Below are 25,998 nucleotides of genomic sequence, written 5' to 3'. Positions count from 1 at the left end.
TTTATTTCTACATTTAATTCAAGGCCAGTATACATTCGAGGCATCCCTCAAGTGCACAGACCTCTCTGTTGCCCTTGCCACGTCCTAGCTTAGGCTCTCCTACTTGGCAGCCAGGGTGCCCCCAGAGCTGCCTGGCATCTCTGCCTTCCTCTGCGTCAAGTGTATCTGCTCCTGTAGCCACAGACACCAAACCTTTATACCTTGTAGGTAATACCCCTCCAAGACTCTATAAACACTATCGGATAAAATCTAAACCCATGAGCAAGGGATGCAAGACCTCCTCTCTCTGGCCTCTGTGTCCCCTGCAGCCTCACTAGACACCCTTGCCTCGGCCCCCCTCCCTCAACCACACTGCTTTTCACCCCCAGGCTTGTGCCTGGCCCCCTCCAACCACCCCATCCAGTCTATTCAGCTCATCCTTTGATCCACTGCTAGGATGTCACCTTTTCACAACCCTCCTTAGAATCCCCAGGACTCCCACCCCCACCCTGATGTGATCTGTGGCCCTTCTGCATACACACTATAAGGATCTTCTGCCTATCTCCAATGCCGTGCTTCCCAGTGTCCTATGATCATTCACCTGCACATCCATCTACCACGCTGTATGTCAGTATGTTGAGGGCAAAACCTTAGGTGTTACTCCTCTCTGTGCCCTGTTATCTAAATCAGCAGCTGGCACTTGGTGAGAGCAGTTGGTGAGAGCTCAAAGTTTTCAGAACTAATTAACTAATGGTATTGGCAATGGAATGAATGATTGGCACTTTCAGTGACTAAAATAGTGAATGCAGGGAGAGTGGCTGGAATGGGGAACAGAGGGTACAGTGAGATTAGGAAACTGGGGACTTCAGAATGGAGGGATGCTTGGTGAGCACATGGACGCAGGGACTGGGGGTCAGGAGAGAGACCTGGGCCAGGGACAGCCATCTGACCACCATCAGCGTATAGAGAGGAGTCAAAGCCAAGGGCTCAGATTGGAAATAACCTAGAAAGTACAGTAAGAGAAATGGCTAAAGATGAAGCCTGAGGAAATCCCAACACAGAAGAGACAAACAATGACGAGATGCACGGCACCAGGGCAGGGAAGACAGGGAAGAAAGAGATTAAAAAAAAAAAAAAAACTTTCAAAGTTCCAACACAGAAGCCAAGAGGAAGGGAGGGTCCATTTTGCATTTTGTTCAGTCTTCTCTGGCTTTGGGACAAAACAAATAAACCCCAGGAACCCTTTGGCAAACTCATTTGGCTTTCCGTCTTTCTTGGAGGCCCCTGGAATGAAACAGTTGTCATCTCTAGGGTGCTAAGGGGGTGATTTGGGGGGACAGCAGATGAACATACCTACACTGAGGATCTGATCAGCCATTCAACCGATTTCCCAAACCGAGTGCTCATGGGTACAACCCACAGTCCATTTCCCATAAATTGAAATCCCTGTGTATTTGAACGGAAATATAATCCACGTGTTCATGATTCATTTGCACTTTATGTAACCAAATGTTGGGCTGTCACCGTGTGACGTCCAAGAAACCATGTGAAGTATCTGCAGCCAGGAGCCATGACTTGCCAAGGAAGTGAAAAGGAGACAAAGCTTGGCCAGCCTCCCCTCCATCATCGGAGGCAACCAGCAGGAGATGAATAGGTACAGTGTGAAAGCAGAGATGCAATCTGCCAGTTATTAGATCAGACCCACGTTCCACATCTCAGGCTGCAGCCATCTGACGCTAAACAAGCCTCATCAACAAGCAGGCTAATGGTCATCACTTATGTAACTATTGACTTACTGTTGGATATTTATATTATTCCCAATATTTGATATTATAAATAAAGCTGAAACAAAAATCTTCCCCCATATATATTTGCCCACCTGTCTTGTCTCCTTAGGGCAAGTTTCCAGAGATAGAATTACTGGATCCAAGGAGATAAACATGTTAATGTTTGCATTTCAGAAAAGCTGCATTAAATTATTCTTTTGCTGCCAGTGCGTGAACTTGTTTTTCTTACCATGCCTTCCCCAGCATTGTACACGATCAATGAAATAATCCAGGAAAATATAAGGAAGCTATTAAAAGTCATATTTTCAAAGACTATTTTACATAGTATGGGAGATATTAATAATACAGATATTGCATGCCAATTATGGACAAGTATAATCTCAATTTTATTTAAATGATGATGTGGGTGTGGTATGTTCTCCATTGGTCAGAAGAGTGATGTTAGAGGAAATGATGAACTTAATCCTCAAATCTCAGTATTTTAACCCAGAAGAAGTTATTTGTCTCATCCCCACAAGGTCTGATGCACTTCTGGTGCCTCTTCAAGGCAGCATGTAGGCCTCTACCCTACGTCGTGGAGGTAAGTGCATCCACCACCACAACGTGACGCCCCAGAGCTCTGTGATGGGGATGAGATGCATGGAAGACGGGACAGGGGCCTTCCAGGATCTCAGGCCAAAAGTGACCACATCATTTCTACGCTGGACCTATTGCCTAGAACTTACCCTCTGACATGCATATCCCAAGGCAGCCAGGATGAGCACATGGACACCCTTCACCTCTTTGGCCTCATCTGAAGTGGGCTTGGGAAAGCATGTCTTTCCTCTACGGGGCTGCAAACACACCTTAGCCTGCTCACTGCCTGTTGGATGGTTGGGGTCTCGGGGCAGCCACAGAGTTAATAGTCTCAAATAATCACAGGCTTCTTAAGGCAGGATCTTTCTTTTTTTTTTTTTTTTTTTTTTTTTGGCAGTACAACTCTCAAATTCAGTAGTCTGTTTCACATCCAGAAACCACACCCATTGTTCTTTCAGGACTTGCTTCTCAGATGTGCTTTATTTCTTCATTTCATGACCCTGAGCCTCTTCCTTCAATGTCAGAGCTGCGGCTTCCAGGCAACGGGTAGCAGTGGGTGTGACGTTTACAGACCTTCTTCTCCTATTTGCTCTGAGACATTCCAGCCAGGGGAAGACCTGAAATAGGTGTTAGAGACATGCCTTTCTTCTGAGTTCCACCCTGATTCCAACAGGGCGCCACGCCGGGCACCACACCCTCAGTCTGACATTTGCCTCTGGCCACCCCAGGTCCTCCTTAATCCAATTCAGAAAACTTGTCCCATTTTCTTTATTCCTTTTATTTCTCTTGGAAACTCATCAGTTCTTGATGCTCCTGCCTTCCTTGTCACACCTTTGTTAAACAGCCAGTGACCACCAGCCCACACCAGCGGACTGTGTTCCAACCTCTTCCCCTGAGGCTGCAAGCTCCATCACAAGGGACTAGCCTCATCAGTATTTTACCAGTGCACAACAGGGGCTGCTGGTTTCCTCGCTTCCGGTAGCCTGGCCAACGGGTCAGTACCATGTACTTCTGGGTTTTGTCTCTGCAGCATCTTACTTCGATTACCAATTTCTAACTTAGGAAGAGCTAGGGTATTTCACAGTCCCAGGTTAACCCCAAAATTCAGGAGCTTAGGAGCACAGGTCACTCGCTCACATCAATTTTGACATGAGTCCCTGCGGCATTCTATAGCATCTAAAATATATGTTAAAGAAACACACTGAAAATTAACAATACTTATTTTATGTTTTCCTCAATTTACTACATTGAGTGCTTATTACTTTGTGATCAGGAGAAAACAAATATTTATATCAACAGATAGTTTAGTTGCTTGGGAGATATGGTTATTGGCTTTTTAAAAGATTTTATTTTATTTTTTTATTTTAGAGAGGGGGAGGCAAAGGGAGAGAATCTCAAGCAGACTCCCTGCTTAGGTCAGAGCCCGACTCAACTCAGGGGCTCAATCCCACGACCCTGAGATCAGGGCCTGAGCCAAAACCAAGAGTCGGATGCTTAATCAACTGAGCCACCCAGGTGCCCCAGGATTCGGTACTTAAGAAGTCAAGTGACTTTATCCTTGGAAATCTATATTCTCTGTAGGCGCCTTTCACGAAGCTCTTTGAGGATTCAGCATACTGTATAACCCTGGCTCCACTGGGTAAAGTCTTCCTCATTCCCAAAGCACCAGCGTGTCTGTCCCTCCTCTGTTCTGCGTCACTGATGTTTACACAATGCTGGCATTTGGATACGGTAGTAATGTTCTAAAAATATATTCGTGTGCTTTCCTCTTTTGGATTTTTGTTTCCATTCTGTTTCTAGGCAGCCTGAGGCGTGCACCTGTCTGGGGACTGGAGGAAAGGCAAGCGGTCAGGTGCCAGCAACGTAGGCAAAGCTAGTCATCTGGGACTCTGCGGTCTCCTGCCACACCCCAGTCCTGTAAGCCAGATTTTTGCTGTAAGAAAGGAATTTCCCAATTGGTTTTTCACCCCCATTCCTCCCTGGCTTATCAGCAAGCACATTCAGATGCAAACTTTCTTAGTGTATTCCCTAATATAGAGAAACTACCTCTGACCCTGGAGGAGACGCAGTGGCCTCAGATGCTGCCCCGCACGGGGAGAGGGGAATAGGAGCCCGGTCTTCTGGTCCTGAGGTCTTAGGGGAGGTGAGGAAAGTGCTTCTGACCAGTCCATGTCGGACTCCTCACAGGTCTGGCCATAGAGAAGTCACGACCCTCTCACCCCGGAGGGAAACCATACCATGGTGAACGGGAGCTGCCTCAGGACTGGAAGGTGGCCCTCGTATTTGGCAGTGATGAGCTGCTTCCCCTTCCTTTGCACCGTGCACGTGATCAAGAAGTTCCAATGTCTTGGAAAGGATAAGCCGAAGTTGGTGAGAGTTTGGGGAGCTTGCCAGAGAGTTTCCTGCCTCCGCGACAAAGTAGCCTATACCCGAGGGCATCAGGATGGCCATGGCCATGTGGAGAACTGAGGTGACACTAGGTCAACCAGCGAGGACTGTGAAGTCCTGACCAGGCCAACAGAGAGGCCGGATCACTGATGGCTCCGGCCGCACACTCCTGTCACCAGCATTCCTAGGATGTCAAGGGAGAGAGCTGGTCACCAGCCCTTAGCAGTCACCGGTCCAGGGGACAGAGGATCCAGGTGTGTCAGGTAGGGCTCAGCGAGGATCTAGCAGGGCCATTTCCAATTCATGGACCTACTCTCTCCCTGCTGCCTGGAGCATCTGGTTACCCCGTGCACCCCAAATGCCGTCTCAGGGTAGGGAAAGATAGTGGGGACAAACTTCAGAGATTGAACTTCTGACCTAAAGGAACTGTTTGAATGATTGCATTGGAATAAGATCTAGGGCTGGATTCTAATTAACCCCTTCATTGCCACCCCTTTATGGGAAGGTAGGACTTCGTGAAGATAATCACGGTGACGACAGAATGCAAGAATCCTCCAAATGATACCACGGAGTAACTATTCCGACCCTGCCACAGTTTTACATATTCCACAAAACCATGAACTCTTCGGCCTCAGGTACCGTGCATCACTTATGAGAGCAGGGAGATCCTGGGGAAGGTTCACAAAGGCAGTTAAGTTCAGAATCCCTGTGGATAGGAACCAAGATTAAAGGCAGGCATCAGGACAAGGCGAGAGTGATACAGAACAAGCTGTGCGGTCGGTGGATAAGGTGCACGCAAGAGCATGGGGTGAGCAGCTGCATGAGGGGTCACCTGGAGTGAGCAAGAGCTCCCTTGTCTGTATGGTGCACATGCATGTGGTGAGGACCACATGCAGATCCAAAAGGGAGACGTCAGCCAAGTTACATCGACTGTCCCTTGTAATCCCCAACACCTGGGCCACAGCCAGGGGCTCGATGAATGAATGAGTAAATGAACAGATGTCTGAGTGGCTCAGTGGTCCAGCATCTGCCTTTGGCCCAGGGCGTGATCCTGGAGTCCCGGGATCGAGTCCTGCCTCGGGATCCCTGCATTGAGCCTGCTTCTCCCCTTGCCTGTGTCTCTGCCTCGCTCTCTGTGTTTCTCATGAATAAATAAGTAAAATCTTAAAAAAAAAAAAATAGACCTCAGAATGAAACCGTTTGATCAGAATAGCTATTTTGCCCCATTTTTTCCAAACTGTGAACATCACCTAGTGGAGTTCCCATCACACTTCATTTTAAAGCATCATCTCTCAGACCATGCAGCCTTCTGCAGGAGAGGAAGCAGTACAAGCCATGGCAGTAGACCTTCCCACCAGATCAACACCCTTCCACCCAAAGGTTTTCCTTGAAAATTCACTTCCTTTCGGAAAACTGGAGAATGGGAACCAGAAAGCTTGAGGGAATTGAGGAAGACTTGGCATTAAAGAGGAGGCAAAGAAGGTATGACTGGAAGAGACCTCAGCTTTCTGAAGAGTGAGCCTTGCCCAGGAGCTTCAAATGAACCCTGAGCCAAGCAAGGAATGAAGACTAGCACCCGGAAGCTGCTCCTCCCAATATTTGAGCACACAGGGCCTGAGGCAAAAGCATAGCTGAGCCTCAGATCCCGAGGTCAGCTCTTCAAGCTCTCTCAGTGGCTCATTTGAAACAAAGCGAAGAGAGGCAAAGCTGCCATTTGCAGCGCTGTTGTCACAGATTTAGGGCTGCTGGGCCAGGCCTAGGCTCCCTCTTCCCCCCCAACTAAGTGTGATGATCCATCAAACACTGCAGAGGAGGTGGGGAGCCGATCTGGCCCTCACACCAGCCTCAGCAAAAGATCCCTCCAAGGTCCTCCTGCAAGTGTCCTGCTGGGTCAGCACACTCCGGAGAGCCCTCCCGGACCAGGCTGGGGCCTGGCCAAATGTGAAGGACTCATTCAGCTGCTTGACACACACATGCTGGGCTTTATTAGCTAACTGCCAGGCTCTTGGCTGCTTGTGAGGGACACTGCAGTGAGCAGCCCATCGTGGCCCTTCATCGGACCAGAGAGTTACCCTGGAGTCCATGGATTGGGGCGCTAGGCAAAGGAGGGGGCATTGTGAGGAAGGCACCTACCTGCCTTGACACTATAAGAGAGAGGTAACTGCATTGGGATAGGTCTGCACTCCCCAAACCTGATGGGACTCAAAGACTCCATCACGGGCCTAAGGGCCAGATGGGAACCAGGCCGGATGGGAGATTATTTAGAGGGCGTCCTGGAAGAGTAAGCAGACCCAGGTGGGAAGAACTCCAAAGAATGGGGGATGATCAGAGGCTGAGAGTAAGCCTCTGTTGGAGGGGGGACACATTTCCTTCAATAGGAGAGTCTAGGTCAGACCCAGGAGTGGGAGATACCCCAAAGCCTCAGCAAGACCCTCAAGACAGTCACCTTGGCCATCTATCTGTCAAGACTGGGGAACCCAGAAGGAAGAGACTGTCCTGATTTCCCAAAACCATATTCTCCCCCTAAGCTCCAACCCCACAGGTCAGACACCACCCTCGGTAGGATGGAGGAGAGGACCTGCCAGGGCCTCCTGCCTGCAGGGAACCAGGCACAGAGGAGGAGGGGAGGCTCACCTCTGCAGCCAGTCCTGGACTCAGTAGTACAAGGGAAAATCCCATTGCAGCTGCTGAGCAGTCTGGGTTCAGGTGTTCAGCAACGTAAAGTGGTTCAAAGGATACTTTCCCACCAAAGGGATAGCAGAGTATTCATCCAGGGGACGGGAAGAAACTAGCCACAGGACAGGATAGAGGATGAGGGAAAGGCTCTATCCTTGGCTTGTTCAGGGCTAGGGCTACATGGGAACCCAGAGAGACAGGTATGAGGGATGGATTCCCAGAGAAGAGGGCCAAGAGAGGGAGGATGGGGGACAGAACTGATGATGTCCAACACTCCTAATTCTCCTTCCAGGGGCTTTTTCCCGTGTGGCACAGACTGTCACATGCCACCCACAATCCCTCTGTCCTGACTGCAAGCACCTGAGGCTTCCTCCCTGCCCATGTCATGCCAGGGGCCAGGAAAGCTGGATGGCGAGGAGGCCCAGGCCCAGGGGCCACTTTTGTCAGTGGCATGTGGCGGGTGTCTGAGGCTCACCCCGTCTTCTGGTTCCTCAGGGGGATGGGGTCCCACTTGCCCCCTGTGTCCATCAGCTGCTGAATCGGGTATTCTTCCAGACTTTCCTCCTTCCCTGCTTCACAGCATCCCCAATGCACCTATGTCAAATAAGCTGTGTGCGTTCACATCTGCATGGGGTCTATTTCCTGAGGAGCCCAGGCTAAGGACGCCCCACGCCCACGCCCACCTAGGGAAGGGAGGGCTCTAACAAGGCCTGCTTTCTGCCCCCCGCCATCTCCCACAGGCCCCTCCTCGGTCCAGTGTCCCTGACACTTAGCCACATCCCTTCTGGGGAAGATGGGAAGAATGAGGAACTGAGAGACCTCTCCTGCCCCCTCCCGGCTCCCCCCAAGGAGATGAGCTCCCAGTTCAGGGGATCCCACCAGCCCCCCAGTGAGCCAGGCGGTGTCCTGGGGTGGCTGCTCACAGGCCCTGGCACTTCAGCGCAAGGGTGGTGCTGCTTCCTGCCCGTCTGTTTGGGAGCACATTCAGGAGACATGAGCAGATGTTTGGCAGATGTTCAACCTTGCTCACGTCAGCCAACAATAACACACAGCACAGAGACATTGCAGGGAGGGAGGAAGGGAGGAGGCTCTTGCCCAGCAGCTGGGGACAGCCATAGGAGACACCGTGCCCACTCCCTCTGGGGGAGGACGGGGTGTCCCCGTGTGACTTGGAGCATGGAGTGTAGGGTACAGTGTTCTGGGGTGGAGACCTGGGTGGCTCAGCCTGCTGCACTGGGTTCCTAGGCAGAGCCCACAACCCCAGCTCCAGGCAGCCTGGCCACCCTGTGGAGCCTGGAGAAGCTGCAAGGACGAGGGTTGCTAGGTCTTTCATAAAGGGCAGGCTTGGGACCCAATTGACTTCAGTATGGCCCATGGCCCTCATGGATACACGGGGCATCTCTAAGCTCTCTCCACTGCACTGGGCACAATCCCAGTCTTGCTTGGCACAGGGCTCCAGAAAGCCCCTACTCATCAACAGAGCTGGTACCCAGGAGGACCCCACCCATCACCCATCTGGGCTTGCAGGATGCAGCAGGGTGACAGAGCTCCCGGGTGTACCGACACAGCCTGCAGGTGCTCAGAGCGCTGAGCCTTTTCAGAAGAGAGCTGCCTGTGGTCCCGCCATGGGCTCCCAGCAGCTTCCAGGCCTTCTGCGTGGCTCCTGCTCCCCGCTGCCCTGGACTGGACAGCTCCTGAGCTCAGACGCTCCCCTCATGCCCTTCGTCCCACTCATTAAATCATGCCTGGCAGGTGCCCTGCCCCCCCCAACACACGTATTTAAAGCAGGTCTGAAGGTAGAACTTGAATGCATACCCGCGGTCGCTCCCCACATACACCGTCGTACGGATCCGTTTCCATTCTTACTTTTCAATTCCATCCAAAAAAATGCACTGGAAGCTTCCTGCCCGAGAGGCAGTACTGCTGGGTCATTAAGTGCTCTGGACCTGGATCCAGACTCCCCTACTGGGTTGTCGGATGTTAAATTAACCTTTCTGTGTCTCCACTTCCTCGCCTGTCAAATTCAGGTAACGACGGTGCCCATCTCGCAGGCTGAGTGCGAGTGTTCACGTGGCTGCACCGTGAAAGCGTGCTTCCACCAGCATCTGGCACCCAGTGAGGGCCCCACACGTGGCAGCCGCACCCCCGCTGATGTGCCGACATGGGGGACATGCTCGGAGTGAGTTTTCCTGCCCTGACGTCTTGCCATTCAGAGGCACAGGAGCTGTGGCACAGAAGGGCCGCTGGTGTGCAGGGCAGGGCAGCTCAGGCCCCCGTCCAGGCTCTGCTCCTCGTGCTGTAAATGAGGGACAGGAGCAGCTGACCCTGAGCTGTCTCCACGCCGAGGAGACGTGTGTATATGCGCAGCCTCCGTGTTTGAAGAGCTCACAGCCAAGCAGAGGACACAGATGCTAACGAGACAGGATGCAGCGAGGCCGGGCAGCGCACCAGGTGGAAGAGATGCACACGAGATGCCCGAGGCCTAGCGATCGGCACTGTTGCTATGGAGAGAATGCTGGACGGGAGCCTGAGTGCCTGGCACGCGTGGGCACAGCGAGCCCGTGAGACAGGTGATTTGGAGGCTCTTTACCCCAGGAGCGGATGGAGGCTGGAAGAGGTGTGGTGACTTCCACGGTCACACAGCTGGGTGGTGACCGGTGACCCCACGGAGCTATCTGGCCCTGGAGCCAGCCCACAACCATGATTCCCTCCTGCCTTTATCACTTGCCTTATCTCCTTGCATTTGACCTTCTCAGCAACACTAAGAGGAAGTCAATAACCCAGCAGAGGAAGCCGGGACTTGGCACCAGAGCTCAATGAGGCTGGAAAGGAACTGTGAGGCCTCGGATCTGCCCAGACATCACACTGCCATCACTTAGGGAGGCCCAGAGTCCCCGGCCCCGGGGTTCAGAGTCCAGTGTCCTGGGGCGAACTCCAGACTTGGGAGGGGATGCCTGCCAAGAGTCCCAGAGGTCCTGTGCCCCTGCATGACCCCTCGGAATACAGAGGCCCCTTGCACCTCTGGGAAGGAAGTGAACTGATACCCCGACCACTGCACTTCTGGGATTTTTTCCTACTCTTCAAATGAGCATTTTTAAAACTGGGAACTCCCTAGTGTTTTGAAATTTAGCTCAATGGTTGAGCAATTGCTGGGCATTGACTTGTTTGCGTTCTTCACATGGACACCTTGTGGCCACTCTGGAAAACTGCAAGAGCAAAGCTGCAGGACAGGGAGAGAGTCTGTCCCAGGACACCAGCAGCTGCGGGACTCTCACCCCAGGGGGCTTCCCTCGGGAGCATGAGACCCACCCGCCCAGACCTGTTCTCCCCGGGCCACCCTGCCTCATCCTCCCCGCCACCTGGGCCGTGGTCCTCCTCCAGTCAGGGTCCATCCCTCCACCTGTAAGAGGATGGGGGAGGCCCAATCACCTGTGGTCCCTGGCTGCCTTCTAGTCAGAGGGAGAGAAGACGGCACCCCAGTCTTCATCCGAACATGCTCTGGGATGCTCAGTGGATACTCAAATCGCTTCTTTCATAACTGCTATGTCAAGCCCTTCGCCCTGCTTTTCTGACAGGACGTTGTTGTTTCCTCTTGTACTTGAGGGTTTCTTCACATAGTAGTAACCACCTGTCTTCCCTACAACATGGTCTCCTCCTAGGAATGGAGCCAGCCTCTCCTTATGCCAAGTTTCCATCATAATTGAATTTATGTTGAGTTATTAGCCAATCGGTGAATGATTCTAAGTGGTCATTCTTACAAATAAGGCAGCTATTTCCTTTTAAGAAGCTCCAGGTGACATCAAGAGATGTTGCGTGAAGTTGCCAATGGAGAAAACAACATTTCTACTATTTTCATAGCCTTTGGTGAAGAAGGGATAGTAGAAAAAAATGAAATCATCTGCTAAAAGCCATGGGAGTGCCGGGTCTGCTGTGCCCAGGTTCAGGCCTTCAGAGACTCTCGCCGACGTGATCGCAGACTCAGAGCTCACCTTTCCTCCCACTGTACCTCTCCCGCCAGGGAAACCTTCCTTTCTCGTCCTCTCCCTCTCCCACCCAGCAGTGTGCTGTGTGGCTCCGGCCACCTGCTCAATGAAACATGATCTTCCACACTCTGGCCTTTCCCTTTCCATGTCTTCTGCCCCCCTGACCATCTCCTACCCTGTGTCGCAGCCAAGGTCGGCTGCTGTCAGCTTGCTAAATACCTCCTGCCTTTCCCCAGTCGGAGGCTTTGGCTTCTGCTGGGGGTTTCGTGCAGATTCCTGCTCTTGCTGTCTCTCACCAGCACGAGAAGCCACCCTTCGTCTTGTCGGAAAGCATCATGTCCCCAGTGGAGGCCCTGAAGGTAGGAACACGTTGGCTCCCCCTGGATCTGCAAGGCCCAACTGGGCACCTGGCAGAAGACAGTCAGGGAGCTCTGTTGGGTTCGACTCAAGGTCGGCCGTGGATGGGGACAGAGTGGGGCCCAGTCCCAGCTTGGAGCCACATGCGTGACAGAGACAGATCACCTGTGGCTCAGACGCACACTCACCTACAGTCCCCCAGGAAGGCAGAGGGGACGGGGGAGGAGCCCACATGCACAGCACCTGCTTCCACGCAACCGGGTGCAGCCAGTGCTGCTGCTCCGCAGACAGTCCGCTGATCCTCAGAAAGGTGACCTTCCCGCAGCCAGGGAGCAGCCAGTCCTCGCCACCGGGCTGCCAGACTCCTCCACACTCCCCCTGCCAGGAAGCTAAAGGCACCAGCACCACTCAATCCTGAAGTTGTATTTGCCACCGTGCACTTAGCTCGGATTTGGTGGGGCCAAGCGTCCCGCAGACGGCGGCGCTGCGCCCAGGAACACGCTGTAGCTGGGATGCAGCCACATCTGCGGAAAACATCTTCCTCTCTGGGCCTGACACCACGGGGCACCGCCCCCCTGCGCAGCCCCTCGCCCTCCTGTGTTCTGAATCTCAGCAAGGAGCTCCCTCTGCAGACCTGGGGCCCACCTTCCCCGTCTTCTCTCAGCCTCCCAAGGTACAGAGTCATCCCGCTCATTCTCTCCCTCTGTCTGTCTCCCTCCCTCCACCCTTGATGTCTCTCTCATCCACCCCTCCTCTCCAGGCCTCCGGACACTGCCTCAGTGCAGTACCTCAGCTCTCTCCCCAGGACCCCTCCACCTCCCTGCTGCTTCCATAATAATCCCTCTAAGGGAAAATCATGCTGTTTCCTCCTCAAACTCTCTCAAAAGCTGACCATCACCTTCCAGATAAAATTCAAATTCAGCAATTTGATACACACAGCCAACAGTGATATTCAAAACGTTGGACAACCTGCCCAGCTTTTCCTGAATGTCACTGGGCATCATCCAAACCGAACAAACCCCAACCACAGAGTCCTGAATGTCCCCTGGCCAGGCCAGACATTAACTCTCCAGTGGCTGGATTGTAGTGAGGGCAGGGGTCCCTGCAGGGAGGTGCCAGGGCTGCCAGGGGCACCTTGGGGACTTGGGTCACAAGCTAGTCTCCAAGCAGCTTGGAGATATGACAGTACTTTACCGGCCAGTACAGGCTTGCTAGGACTACTTGTTGAGCATCAGCTGTGTACACAGCCCACGTGAACTGGGCCCTTGCCTAAGTCCCTGCCTCTGGGCACAGTCCCCACCCCCCCGCCCCCACCCACTGTGCCTGGAATGCTCCTCTTTTCCATTCCTGCTGCCTTGGCATCTGGTCCCTGGGCATGAGTCATCTCCCTCTCCCTCTCCCCCACGGCCCAGCCCGAGAAGTGCTCTCTGCACGCACAGGCTCGTGGTCTCCCCCTCCCCTCCCTCACTGCAGGGACCTGGTGTGGGTGCCCACCGTGTCCACAGCCCTGGTAAGAGAACCGGCACTCCGTGTGCGATCCACAGACACCTGTTCAGGTGAGCGAGTGAGGCCTGGAGCTGGGGGAGCCCACAGCCCACAACTCCGGACAAAACTGCACAACATCAGTGACTCCGGGCACTTTCTGTATGAAAACAAGCACACACAGCACCCAGCACACAGCCCTCCATGGTAAGTTTTGAGCAATAGCTAGACACACACACACACACGTATATATATTTGCACTTATAAATTTTACTCAAGCCCATTAAACTATTATGTATATTTTAAAACTAACATTTTGAACAGTAGGAAACACACATTAATGTATTTTAAAAGATAAAATAATGATACACATAGAAGTCCTAAGCTTTTCTTTTCACATCTGTATGGGCTGGCTTGTGTGCCCCCCACACTGGAGGCCACTACTGAGCTGCTGAGTGCCTTCCAGGCACTGTAACTACATCCAGAGCAACTTTGTCCTTAGGGCCGCTGTACACAAAATTCTAAGTTTCCAACAAAGCCCAAATCAGATGCTAAAAGCAGATTATTCATGTACCTGGTAGTTTCTTAAAAGCACATAGTGTATCCTCTAAAGAAAAAATATAAATAGAAGAAAGACCCCTTTATGGCATCCTCTATAGATGGGATATAAATCTCTAGAAGATCTAGGGTAGTGGTGTCCCAATGGCAGATGTGCCCCAAGTGGACGTTGAGCAATGCCTGGAGACACCTTCAGCCGTCACAAGTGGAGAGGCTCTACTGTCATCCAATGGTTAGAGGCCAGGGATGCTGCCAAACATAACAGGACAGCCCCCCACCCCCCACTCTCACTAACAAAAAATTATCTGGACTCAAAACCTGAGAGCACCAGGTCCTCTACTCTGGTGTAGAGGAGGGTCTAGAAGACCTGACCTGCCCCTGCCCCATCCTGCTTGGTAGAAGCTGTGTGATCTTGAGCAGACCACTTAACTTGTACAAGCCTACTGCTACCCTGTAATAGGTGCGGGCTCATTCACCTGTTCCTTTACTCACACAACAGGTATTTCTCAAGAAATGGGGACACCGAAATGAACCATATCTCGTCTAACCCTTGAGAAGAGTGAGATTCAACAAGTTTTATGGTTTTGTAACATGCTTGACAGACCCAGGGAGCAGACTGAAGTGATGGCACTAGGTAAGCGTGGGTCTGAACTCGGTAGTGCTAACTTCCCAGCTGCTGGGTGTCTTTCATTGATGCCAAGATGCACAGGGATGCCTTTTTCATGGTTTAATGTCTCTGGATTAAAACGACTGTGCTTTGCCGTCACATTCAACTGTTATTGTCACTAACCACAGTCATGCAAACCTGCTCAGTAGTCCTGGTACTGAAACGCTGTGCTGGTTCTCAAGATACCGCCGATAAGTGGCTCAAGGCAGGAATCCCAATGCCGTCTGGAAGCTTTTCATGGACGCCTTTTATGGTAGGAGCTAGAATGCACCAGAATTGGTCCAAATGCTTGCAGATTGAACTGTTAAAGAACATCTCTCCCCAGCTAGAGCCCCAACTGACCTACTCCCAATCCTGATTTCGCCCTCAGGAGACACTTAGGCAAACCTAACTCCATTCACCTGCCAGTGGTGCTCAGACCAGGCTGTACATTACAATAAAATGGCGAGTTTTTGAAAATATTGTTACCTCCACCCCAAATCACTCCAATGAAAATCCCTGGAGCTGGGCTCAAGCATCCATATCTTTTTAAAGCCCCACTGCAGAAACTCTGATTTCATGGTTTGGCATGCAGAGGGGCACTGGGCTCACTCCATGTTGTTCACCTGATTCGGAATGGTGGCCTGATTGAGACTCACTGAGGAAAGCCTTCCCTGGACGCCCCAAGGAACCCCTGCTCCTTCCTCCGCCTCCTACCACAGTGGGTCTCCACCTTGGCTGCATTAAATCAGAATTTCTGGGCTGGGGCCCAGGCATCAGCAACTGCTAAAGTTCTCTGAGTAAATCCAATGCATGGCTGGGGACAGGAAACACCACCCTAACTCCTGCAACACTTGCTGGCAAAGGCCTCCTCAAAGCAATGTCTCTTTAAACCACATCTACACCACCTGCAGCCTACCATCTGCTAAAGAGATGGCTCATCTTTACCTACAGGGCTGGGGGACTCTTCATCCCATTATAACACTTTACCTTATACCCCACAAAGAATGAATAGACAAGCAAATATGTGGAAGGGAAAAGTATTTATTTTGTCAGGAACTTTCTGATCACATAGCTGCCATGGCAAATGTGCCAGTTTCAAAGACTATTTTGCACTTGGCAAAAAATCATTGCAAGATCGTGTGGCCAGTCAGGTAGAGGTCCTGACCGCCCCCGCTGACCGTTGAGCGGGTGCACCTGGGGTCACTGCACCCCGGGGTCCACAGCCTGCTCCAGGGCTTGGGTGGCCTGCTCCAGGGCTCGGCTGTCCTCCGCCGGTGGCTTATGCAGGTCCAACATGGTGGACAAGTCTTTGCGGGGATTCCCAGTCACCAACATCCAATGGTTCCTTGGCTTTTCAACTCTGTGTGAATCCAGATGTGTGTGAGCCGCCACTTCAGCTTCCTTTCCAAAATAGGTACTGGGGCAAGAAAGAATGGATACTGGTTGGAAACGGAGTAGTGGCTCTGGGTAAGGAACTCTGTCCACTCGTTCCTCCAAGCCCCTGCTCAGGGAGGGTGGGCTCTACAATACATGTCTGCCCAACATTTGACCCTGCTTAGGCAATGATGAGGGGCACAGGGTCCCCTTAGCTAAGATCCTCTTGTTTGAGAGGGACTTGTGGACACAGGTAGGCTTTGTCACACCATCGAGTCCTTTGTGACAATACTTCATCAAAGGACTTGTGTCTGTGGCCACACTCCGAATTGAGTTTCTTGGGGGCACCTGGGAGGTTCAGTCAGTTAATTGTCTGACTCTTGATTTTGGCTCAGGTCATGATCTCAGGGTCGTGAGATCGATCCCTGCATCAGGCTCTGCACCAGGCATGGAGTCTACTTGAGATTCTCTCTCCCTCTCTCCCTTCCCCTGCCAAAATAAATAAATAAATAAATAAATAAAAATAAATTGAGCTTCCTTGCTAATAGGCACAGCCTACCCCCCTATTTGTGGCATTTCGCTGAACCCTGCAACACATACCTTAAGAATAGGTGCCGGTGGGCTGCCAGTCCCCGATTCGTGTGACAGTGATTGATGATAACTTTTGCATTTGCCTTTAAAGATGAAGAGAGTGTGTTATTTGCACTAAAGCCTCCAATTCCTAAAGGCAAAAATTTGGAAATATTCATTTAAATTAATTTTTAGAAAATAGAATAACCAAGAAGCCAAACCATAAAGGACAGATGACATACATCATTGCAGGTGCATATATGATGGAACATTCTAGAGCCACTCAGAGCCACACTGAAGAAGATCTCTCACAACATGAGATATAATCAATGGTGTTTTTAAGTGGAGAAGATAAGGATATCACTGAGGTCCAATTTTGTTTTAAAAAATTAAGTAAAAAAAACATGCATGGAAAAAGAAATTATAAATACCAGTGGCTTTCTCTGGAAGGTGAAATTACTGGTTAATTTCACATTACTTGTGCTTTTTAAATTTTTCCTTCAGTGAGCAGGTATTACATTTATAATCAGAAAAACAATATGTATTATTTCAAACTCCTGGCTCATGAAAGCTATAAGCTGTATGAGGAAGAACAAAGGGGTCCCTGGCCTCCAGGGACTGACGGGCACTCACTGCAAGGCCCCCATACTCCTGTGGGACCTATTCAGGGTCAGAGGATGCTCACGTCAGACCCGGCCACCCTGCAACCATGAAGGGTCAGAGCAAAAAAGAGACCACTCTGTGATATCTTGTGAACACGGACTAAACATGAGCATTGTCCACGCCACGGAATGGCCAACATCCATCCCTCCAGGGTCCGCCCTTCTGGAACAGCATGAACCTCACTCTGGCCCGCCCTCTCCACAGCTAAGGGGTGCTGAGATGCCAGTCACAGAATCACCCCACTTCTGACAGCATCAGGAGAGCAGATCCCCACTTCCTGGGAACCTCCCTAAATCTCCCAATCAAAGCCCAAATCCTAGGACACGTCCTCTGTACCACCCGCTTCCTGAGATGCGCCCCACGCTTGCTGCAGCAAGCGGGAAAGCTGACTTACTCAACCCCAGGAGCACTTGGCGAACTCTGAGCACAGTAAGGTAGCCAGGACAGGTGTGAGGCTCTGAGTGTGCAGACAGCAGCCGTGTGCCAGGGAGGCCTGAGCAAGCAGGAGGCACAGATCTGGGCCCGGCCCACTGCTTTCCCATAAGCACAGCCACAACCATGACAACCAGGAGCGCTTGCGAGCCACTGGGAGCCAGGCACTGTTCCAGTGAGCACAGCCACTGCACCGACCAAGCCTCATCAGCAGATACTATCATCACCCCCGTTTCATGGCCACCTCTGCTGGCCAACCCTTCAGTCCTTGCCCACTGCAATTCCAAGCTCTCTCAGTGACTTCCAACGACCACTCACTGTATGTGTGCTGGATGCGTCAGGAGCCAGAGCAAAGCCTCTGGCCCAGGGGACCCGTGCCTGGTGCTCCAGCCTTGCGAGGCCCAAGCTCCCGGGGAAGCGCCCAACAACGAGAACAGGAAAGATGCTGCCCTGTAGGACCCAATGTTTCCCAGCACCTGCAGAAGTGAGCTGCCTGGAAGAGAGCAGGACCATAATCCTTACAATCCAGATGGTGGTGTGTGTGTAAGGCTCCGTGGGTAAGTCTAACATCAGCTGGGATTGAGAAACAGCCGTGCAGGATGCTGCCCCAGGCTAGAGGTTCAAATGAAGTAGGGGTGGGGGGAAGAGAAAGTACACGGGGCCCAGACGGTGCAAGAGTGCTCAGAAGCCTCCCATTGCCCACACAGGAGTAAATCACACCCATGGAAGAGCCCTGGGGTACCAGTGTCTCTCCCAGGCTGTGCTCACCGGAACGGGGTAGCCTTCATACTCCAGGCGTAGCTGGGGGTCGAGGAAGGCAGCCTGCCAGCAGTTCAGGTAGGAGACTTCATCTGTCAGGTACACCTCCTGAAGCCAAGACCTCTTTGACGACTTCAGCAGGGTCCTGTGGTCACTTGATAAATACAGCTGAGAATGGCAACACGTGAATGAGCAACACCACAGCCCTGCAAAAGCTGGGCAAGTAAACTACTACCTGGCTAGATGTCAGGTGTGTTCAAAAGCAGTTTTAGGGGCAGACTGGGTGGCTCAGTGGTTTAGCACTGCCTTCAGCCAGGGCCTGATCCTGGAGACCCGGGATCGAGTCCCACATTGGGCTCCCTGCATGGAGCCTGCTTCTCCCTCTGTCTGTGTCTCTGCCTCTCTCTCTCTCTCTTGTGAATAAATAAATAAAATATTTTTTAAAAAAGCAGTTTTGGAAAATCCCACTCTTGCCAATTATATGAGAACACTCGGTTTTCCTCCACCTGAGAAATGTCATCTCAGAACGCTGAGGCTGCCCACCTGCCCATGTCACCTCCATGGCTTCTCCTTCCTTTGGACACCAAACCCACTCTCTCCTCCTCAGCCCATCCCTGCTCCCCTCCTCCATCGTAGGGCTTAGGCCTGGACCACTAGTTTGCTTCTTCGAAATCGTGTTGCACAAAACTTGTTACATGAAGTGAAGTGTCCTTACAACCAATACCATCACAGCTGACATTCACTCTGCGCCCCTCAGGAGTCAATGTCCACACATGGGACTCATTTCAGCTGCTATCCAGGCACCTGGATTGAGCCAAGAGGGGCCCCATCCTGCAGAAAAGTCTGAAACATTAGTGGCTTGTTAGTTCTTAACTGATGGACTTTGACCCTCAATGTCGAGGCTGTTTCTGCCAATCTTGGTAAGTTCTCACATGCAAAGCTGTGCCAGGAGGTGTTCACTGTGGGGAAGGTAGAAATGAGGCACTATCTTCAAGACCTTTCCTGATGAGCAGGGGAGTGATAGAGGATGAGCCTGGGAAGCACCTGCGAGGGATGGCTGGCCACCAGGGATGGAAGAGCTACAGGCAGGCATAGGTGAGGACACGTGCTTCCCTGGGGCTGAGGAGGAGGCAGTGTGGTGGCTGTACCTGGTCAGGGAGGCCAGGGACATGTCACAGAGGGAACAGCAGCATTGACCAACCTGAGCCCCTGAAGGATCAATCTGGCAGTGTGCATCTACTGTGGTCTGAAATCAGGACAGACAAGAGAGGTCAAGCCAAGGGGCCCTGGACTGAGGTCCTGGCATTGGGGAAGAAAAGCCAGGCCTACACACAGTATGAATGGAGAGCTGTGAGCTGGACATGGGCAGGGAAGTGGGATGGGCCCAAGACTCACCAGAGCTTGGCTCTCAGTGACTGGGGCAATGTTGATGCCACCTAGAGCAACAGGAAAACCAGAACTTCCGATGGCAAAGAATATCTTCCTCAAACCACAAACTCTGCCTTCTTTTTTTTTTAAGATTTTATTTATTTATTCATGAGAGACACAGAGAGAGGCAGAGACAGAGAGGCAGAGGGAGAAGCAGGCTCCATGCAGGGAGCCCAACGTGGGACTCGATCCCGGGTCTCCAGGATCACACCCTGGTCTGAAGGTAGGCGCTAAACCGCTGAGCCACTCGGGCTGCCCCAAACTCTGCCTTCTTAATGTAAAGAAAAATAATAATGAATCAGGAAGAAATCTAGAAGTTCAGTATTACCAGATATCTTTTAATGAATGCCCCGGAAGCACTTGCTATTTCAAAGACAAGCAACAGAAATGAGAAAATTTGAGAAAAGATTGAATCATCATCCCTTGAAAAGGAAAGGACCGTCTACCCGGAAGTCATAAAACAATCGGCTGGAAAATCATTAGAAATAACAAGAGTAAGGGATTTCATCAAAGGTAAGTATGAATGTTGACAGGTTTCTTATAGTTTTGTTGCAACTATCATAAGGGCTGCCCTACAGGAGCCCCCACAATAGAAGATACCAGGGGACCACCTTGATGAGATCAGTGCCAAATCTGTGGGAAGAAAACCACAACATTTTACAGAGAGAAAACAAAAAATAAATGTATAAATGGCAAGACACCTCAGAAGAAAAAGTGTTGTAAAGCACTAAATATGTGAATTTACATAATTTTCCAGGGCAAATCAAAATACTACATGATTTTTCCCCCCATGGGGGCAGAGGGACTTGTAGAAATAATTAACTGAGAGGTTAATTCTTAATACAATTCAAACAAAGAAGTGTAGGGAGAGAACTAGCCTGACAAGCCATCAAAATGTATCATTATATCATAAAGTAGAATTCTAGAATAAAAATATACAACTTGAAAAATAAATAAATAAATAAATACATACATACATACATACAACTTGAGTTGAAAGGGTTAAAATAGGAAGCTCAGAGACAGCATGTAGTCTGTACAGTGACTTAACGGACGGACGCTATGGGGGCATTGCGTGTCAGTGAGGAAGGGAATAATTATTCAAGAAATAACAAAAACGCAGCTAATTAGTTGTTTGTGGGGAAATCACATGTCTGCATAGAACCCTGTATCAAAATAAATCTCAAGCGGATGAAGACAAACTGGAGCAAATTCAAACTTCAGACATCCACAAGTCCATACAAGTTTTTCTTTTTATAGTATCTCTGGAGCAGACTTAATAGGGCTCCAAGCAATGGAAGGAATTACCAAGGAAAACACTGATACATTTTACTCAAAAAGATGTGAGAGCGACTGTGATTTAAAAGCCAAGCAGCCAAAAAAAATAAAAATAAAAATAATAAAAGCCAAGTAGCCAAAGGGAGGAAAAATTACCAACAGAATGACAAGATGTTATAATCTATGGAAGAGCAGATACATAATCACAAATCAGTACTCAGGCAAAGAACAGATGATTTACAGGAGACAAAGAAGATGGGAGAGTTAAGGACAGTATGTGCAGGGGAGCGGGGGGGAGACCAGAAATGGTGTATCTCCATGCTGCAGGGCTTGAAACTTTCCCGGTATTTTAAATCTGTTCTGAGAGGGATGCCTGGGTGGCTCAGTGGTTGAGTGTCTGCCTTTGGCTCAGGGCATGATCCCCAGGGTCTTGGGATGGAAATCACATCCGGCTCCCTGTGGGAAGCCTGCTTCTCCCTCAGCCTGTGTCTCTGCCTCTCTCTCTCTCTGTCTTTCATGAATAAATAAATATTTTTAAAGGCCTGTTTGGATGATTGAAAATATATATGTGTGTGTCAGTTAAGCATGTAGTAAGGTATAATAATCCCCATTTTATAGATGAGACTCAAAAAAGTTATATGACCTATCTGAAGTCCCACCCCGTAGAGAGACAAGTCAACTAGTTAGACCCAGATCTGGTTCTATTATACCTGCTAATCCTCAACGGAAAGACAAAGATCAAGTTTAAAAAAAAAGGTAATCAGATAATATACCCTGAGAACATTGGTGACATTGACAGCTGTCAGACGATGATTAATTAATCCAGTCATTGACTTACAGGTGGAGGTGGCATACATTTTTGCTTTTTGTCAGCAGCATTTTAGGAAGAGTTTTCTCCCTTCCTCCTTAGCATCTAAAGGTATACTTTTGTCATTCAAAAAGTTAGAAGGAAAGAAGTGGCCCAACACTGCCAGTGAAGAGCTGTGGACTGAGGCTGAAGCAGCCAGAGGTGAAGCTCACGCCTGCTGCGTCCTCTGTCCGCTTCTGTGCACAGCCACAAACACGCATAGAAACAAAAACACCTGGTCCCGAACCCACATGCAGGTGTGACCACCTGGTCACACCCACCGTGATGACTCACCATTTTGCCTTCAAATCCTCCTGTTATCGCAAGGCAGAAGTTCTGTCCATATCTAAGGACTTGACCCATGGCATTCCTGTCCTCACTGTCAGCGAAGGGTAAGTATCACGTCAACTCTCTATATTAGAGTCATTCTACATCCTAATTTTTTTTTGCAGATGCAATTTTGTTTATAATCAATTTTCTTGATAATGTACATTCACACACCATAACTGATTAAGTAACTAAACATTTTCAAAATGGTCATTTCTTTGGGCCTTCGAATCCAGCTGGCATTCTGTCCCTGTCTCCCACCACAGCCAGCGTGCTGTGCCTCACAAGAGGCATCCCCTCTTTGTGAGCACATCACGCTATCTGACACTGAGGAATTCTGGTCAGGTGCACGGACATCTTTAGAAGAGCCACAGTAACAAATGTGTACACACCTAATACAGTCTTCCCTCTTAATCCTCCAGGACACAGAGATTGTGGTCAACTTTTAGTTGTCTTGACATAAATTATCAGTATTCAAAGGAGATCTCAATTAAAGACTTAAAAGACTGGCTATACCTTTGTCATATAAACATTGCTAAGCAATACTTTTTCGTTATTATTATATATCTGTTCTCTAAGGATCTAATTGCTTATTTGCCAGATCTCAAGTATCCCACGCATGATGCCACCTTGTACCAAACTATTTTTGTTATAAAAATAACAGTGACATTAAGAGCAACAAAAAAACTCAGATGAGCTCACAGCATCCCGAGATGTTATTACAAAAGCCCAGCTTCTAGGCACAATATGATTTTAATTACCTAGATCCAATACTTTTGAAGTAAGCATTTATAACTGAACACAAACGAGTAGTTATCTTGACATTTAAGGTGAAGGCAGGTAAAGGCAACAATAATCCTTAAGGGGAGACAGCAAGATGAGAAGCACAGAGTCTTATGATTTTCACCTCCAGGCAGCACTGCTCCAGTCGCAGGGCACCCTGAAGCTTTATGTGAAAATATATTTATGATTTAAAAAATGAGCTGAAAATTAAAGTATTTCTACCTCAAAATGATAAAAGTGTTTCTGCCAACTGGGATCTTGGTTTGAGCTGCGCTCAGGCCACAGGGCACCTCTAACTCGTCACTCAGGTGGGCTTGAATTTCATCTGGGGTCATGCACAGGCTCAGGTCCCCGCCCAAAACCAGATGGGCTTCTGTCTCAGGGTCGTCGGAATTCACAAGCATCACTTTGTCGCCACAGTGAACGTACCCATCCTCAGATATGGAAAGCTGCATCTACAATTTAAATAGGAGTTTTTCAAACAAATGGTGCAAGTCCTTGACAGCCAACAGCCGGTGCTTTGGCCACTGCCTTGGGTGCAGAGGTCACTGCCCCAGGCACCTGCTTTCCTTCACTGTCGAGGACCCATTTCAACAGAGGTGAGATCATTTGGATGACTTGTAATAACTCACATTCCCCACGTCCTTCATTTTCTTCCCTTTCCTGCTGCCTACACCCTCCCACTGTGCCAAAGCACAGTCCCCCCAAAATCCTAAATGAACTAAAAAAAAAGTTGATGAAAAACCACATGAGTTGACTCCACTTAATTTCTTCAAATGCACTGGAAATGTCTTAAGCCCCAGCTAAGGGGTATTATACATATTGCACTGATCCACCCATGTCTTAATTTGGAAAATGTGGGTAAACATAATTAAGAGCAGATTTCTCCTATGTTTCTAAAATCTTAGGGAATTTTAAACACTGTGGTTTTCAGATCTAAAGGAAAAAAAACAGTATTTTCCAAATGATAATTCATTTACAAAACGTTTGCTTGCTTAACATACACTCACACTTGATTCGATGGGATTTTGAAAACAGTGCTTGAATTTAAAATTACCGGTCTCAAAAGATTCTCTTTGAGTCGCCTATTTCTCTGAATGAGAAGCTGTCCCTTATCTCTCTTCTCCAAAAAGTCCTTCATGAGCTCCTGATGAAAGAGAAAATGAGGGGAACCCAAAAGGTCAGTAGTAGTCCTGAATCTACAGACACTGGTAGCTTACAGGTCAGAAGCACATCACGCTGAAAAAGCAAAATTTTAGAAAAAGAAATGTGAGCATAATGGGAATGGTGGAAATTGTTTTAGCATGATTTTAATATTTTTACTTCAGTGTAGGATACCTGAAAAATGAGAAAGACACACAAAGAAAAAGAACCATCATGCTTGATGCGTCCACCCAGAGACAGTCATGAATAACATCTGGAGGCCACGGGGTCCCCAGCTGAGGTCTCCCCCGGTTGTGCGATAGTTGGCACTCAAAGTCCACCCCACCCCATAGTCCCAGCTGGATGGATTCCTGAAGGCCCAGGGCCCTGTGTGAGTGTAATGTCAGGGAAAGGAACACCCCAGGGACACCACGGGGACACCTAGAGGGTGTGTGTGACCGGGTCAGGAGCGGGAGGGGGCGGTGCTTCCACACAGAGCGCGCCTCCTTCGCACCTGGACTGCAGCCTCTGAAACACATACACCTGTGAGGATGGAGGACACCTGGTGGGGCTCTGGACGGAAGGGGAGGCATGGGGTTTGGGAGGCCAAGGGACCCCTAGAAAGAGTCGAGGAGCGTGAGACCTGGGTTTGTGGGACAGCAGGTGAACTTCCTGGGGGCCGAGCCTTGGTGGGATGTCACGGGTGTTGGGGGTCTGCTGGGTGAGAGGGGAGGCCCCGGCCGCCGGCCTTGGGGCGGGCCGGGGAGTCCCTGAGCAGTGCCGCGTACCTCCTCCAGGTAGATGTCCTCGTTCCAGTTGCCCATCCGTACTCGCGGACTGTACAGGTTCTGCGCCATCCTGCGCTCCCGGGCCTGGCCTCCCTCCTGCACCTGCCCCGTTAGCGTGCTTGTCGCCCTGACAACCGGTCCCCGGCGATTGGCCAGGTGTGAGGCCTGCTGGCCAACCAGCGGCAGCACAGGAGCCGCCCCCTGGGCGGGGGGCGGGGCTCTGGAGGGGACCGGGGAGGGGGGCGCCGGAGGGAGGGGGGCCTGGAGGGGCGGGGAAGGCGCGGAGCCGGGTGGAAGGGGTGGCGCGCTCGCCTCCTGGAGTCCCTTCCAACACGATTTCCTGGAGTTTAATTGCAAAGCAGGCGGGAGGACAAACTCTAGCCGGCAGACCTCATTATGCTAAAAATTTAAAACATTTTTCTTTCTTCTTTTTTTTTTAATCCAAACGAAAAGTGCCATATAAGTAAAGTATCCCTTACTTGTTGAAACACCAAAGAGGAGCTTTTGTGGGGTTTTTTGTTGTCTTTTTTTTTTTAAGTTTTTTTTTACATTTTTTTTAAAATTGGAGTTCAATTTGCCCAACATATAGCATAACACCCAGTGCTCATCCCATCAAGTGCCCCCCTCAGTGCCTGTCACCCAGTCACCCCCACCCCCCACCCACCTCCCCTTCCACCACCCCTTGTTCGTTTCCCAGAGTTAGGAGTCTTTATGTTCTGTCTCCCTTTCTGATATTTCCCACTCATTTTTTCTCCTCTCCCCTTTATTCCCTTTCACTATTTTATATGGTTTCATTCATATTTGGGGAATATAAAATATATAAAAAGAGGAGCTTTTGAATTGAAGCACAACTTGCCTGCCTCTGATTTTTAGAGAAGCAGAAGCAACATCAATTTGACCTTAACCCTAAAACATGCATCCTCGATGCAGAAATTTGGAAACCAAAGTAACACGGAGGAAGGACCGAAGGTAGAATTACAACGTCTGTGCCTCAAAAGTAAGAAATCTATCATGTTAGCCTGTTTCCAGGGTTCTGAGACACCCCTATCTCTATGGGCTTTACAGCATCCCGCCCGCCCCAGTCTCCAAGTGACAGGACAAGCCTGTCGCTTGCAAAAACTCCTGATAGAGCTAGAACATGCCGGAGCCAACGTTTTTTTGTTTTTTTTAT

At 50.0% G+C, this 25,998-nt stretch overlaps 1 protein-coding gene across 1 annotated transcript; it reads right to left on the bottom strand.

Moving 5' to 3' along the window:
* Nucleotides 1–15,489: 15,489 nt before the first annotated feature.
* CFAP161 (cilia and flagella associated protein 161) lies at nt 15,490–24,896 on the bottom strand. Its single transcript, XM_055326580.1, has 7 exons — nt 24,828–24,896; nt 23,954–24,043; nt 23,119–23,351; nt 22,081–22,165; nt 18,243–18,401; nt 16,410–16,483; nt 15,490–15,852 (listed from the first exon to the last, which is right to left on the bottom strand). Exons 1-7 carry the CDS (start codon nt 24,894–24,896, stop codon nt 15,636–15,638), a joined length of 927 nt encoding a protein of 308 aa, XP_055182555.1. The 3' UTR covers nt 15,490–15,635.
* Nucleotides 24,897–25,998: the final 1,102 nt, after the last annotated feature.

The sequence above is a fragment of the Nyctereutes procyonoides genome, unplaced genomic scaffold (genome assembly GCF_905146905.1).
Source record: "Nyctereutes procyonoides isolate TBG_1078 unplaced genomic scaffold, NYPRO_anot_genome, whole genome shotgun sequence".
In the NCBI taxonomy this organism is placed as follows: Eukaryota; Metazoa; Chordata; class Mammalia; order Carnivora; family Canidae; genus Nyctereutes; species Nyctereutes procyonoides.
This window is presented reverse-complemented; position numbering and strand designations above follow the sequence as displayed.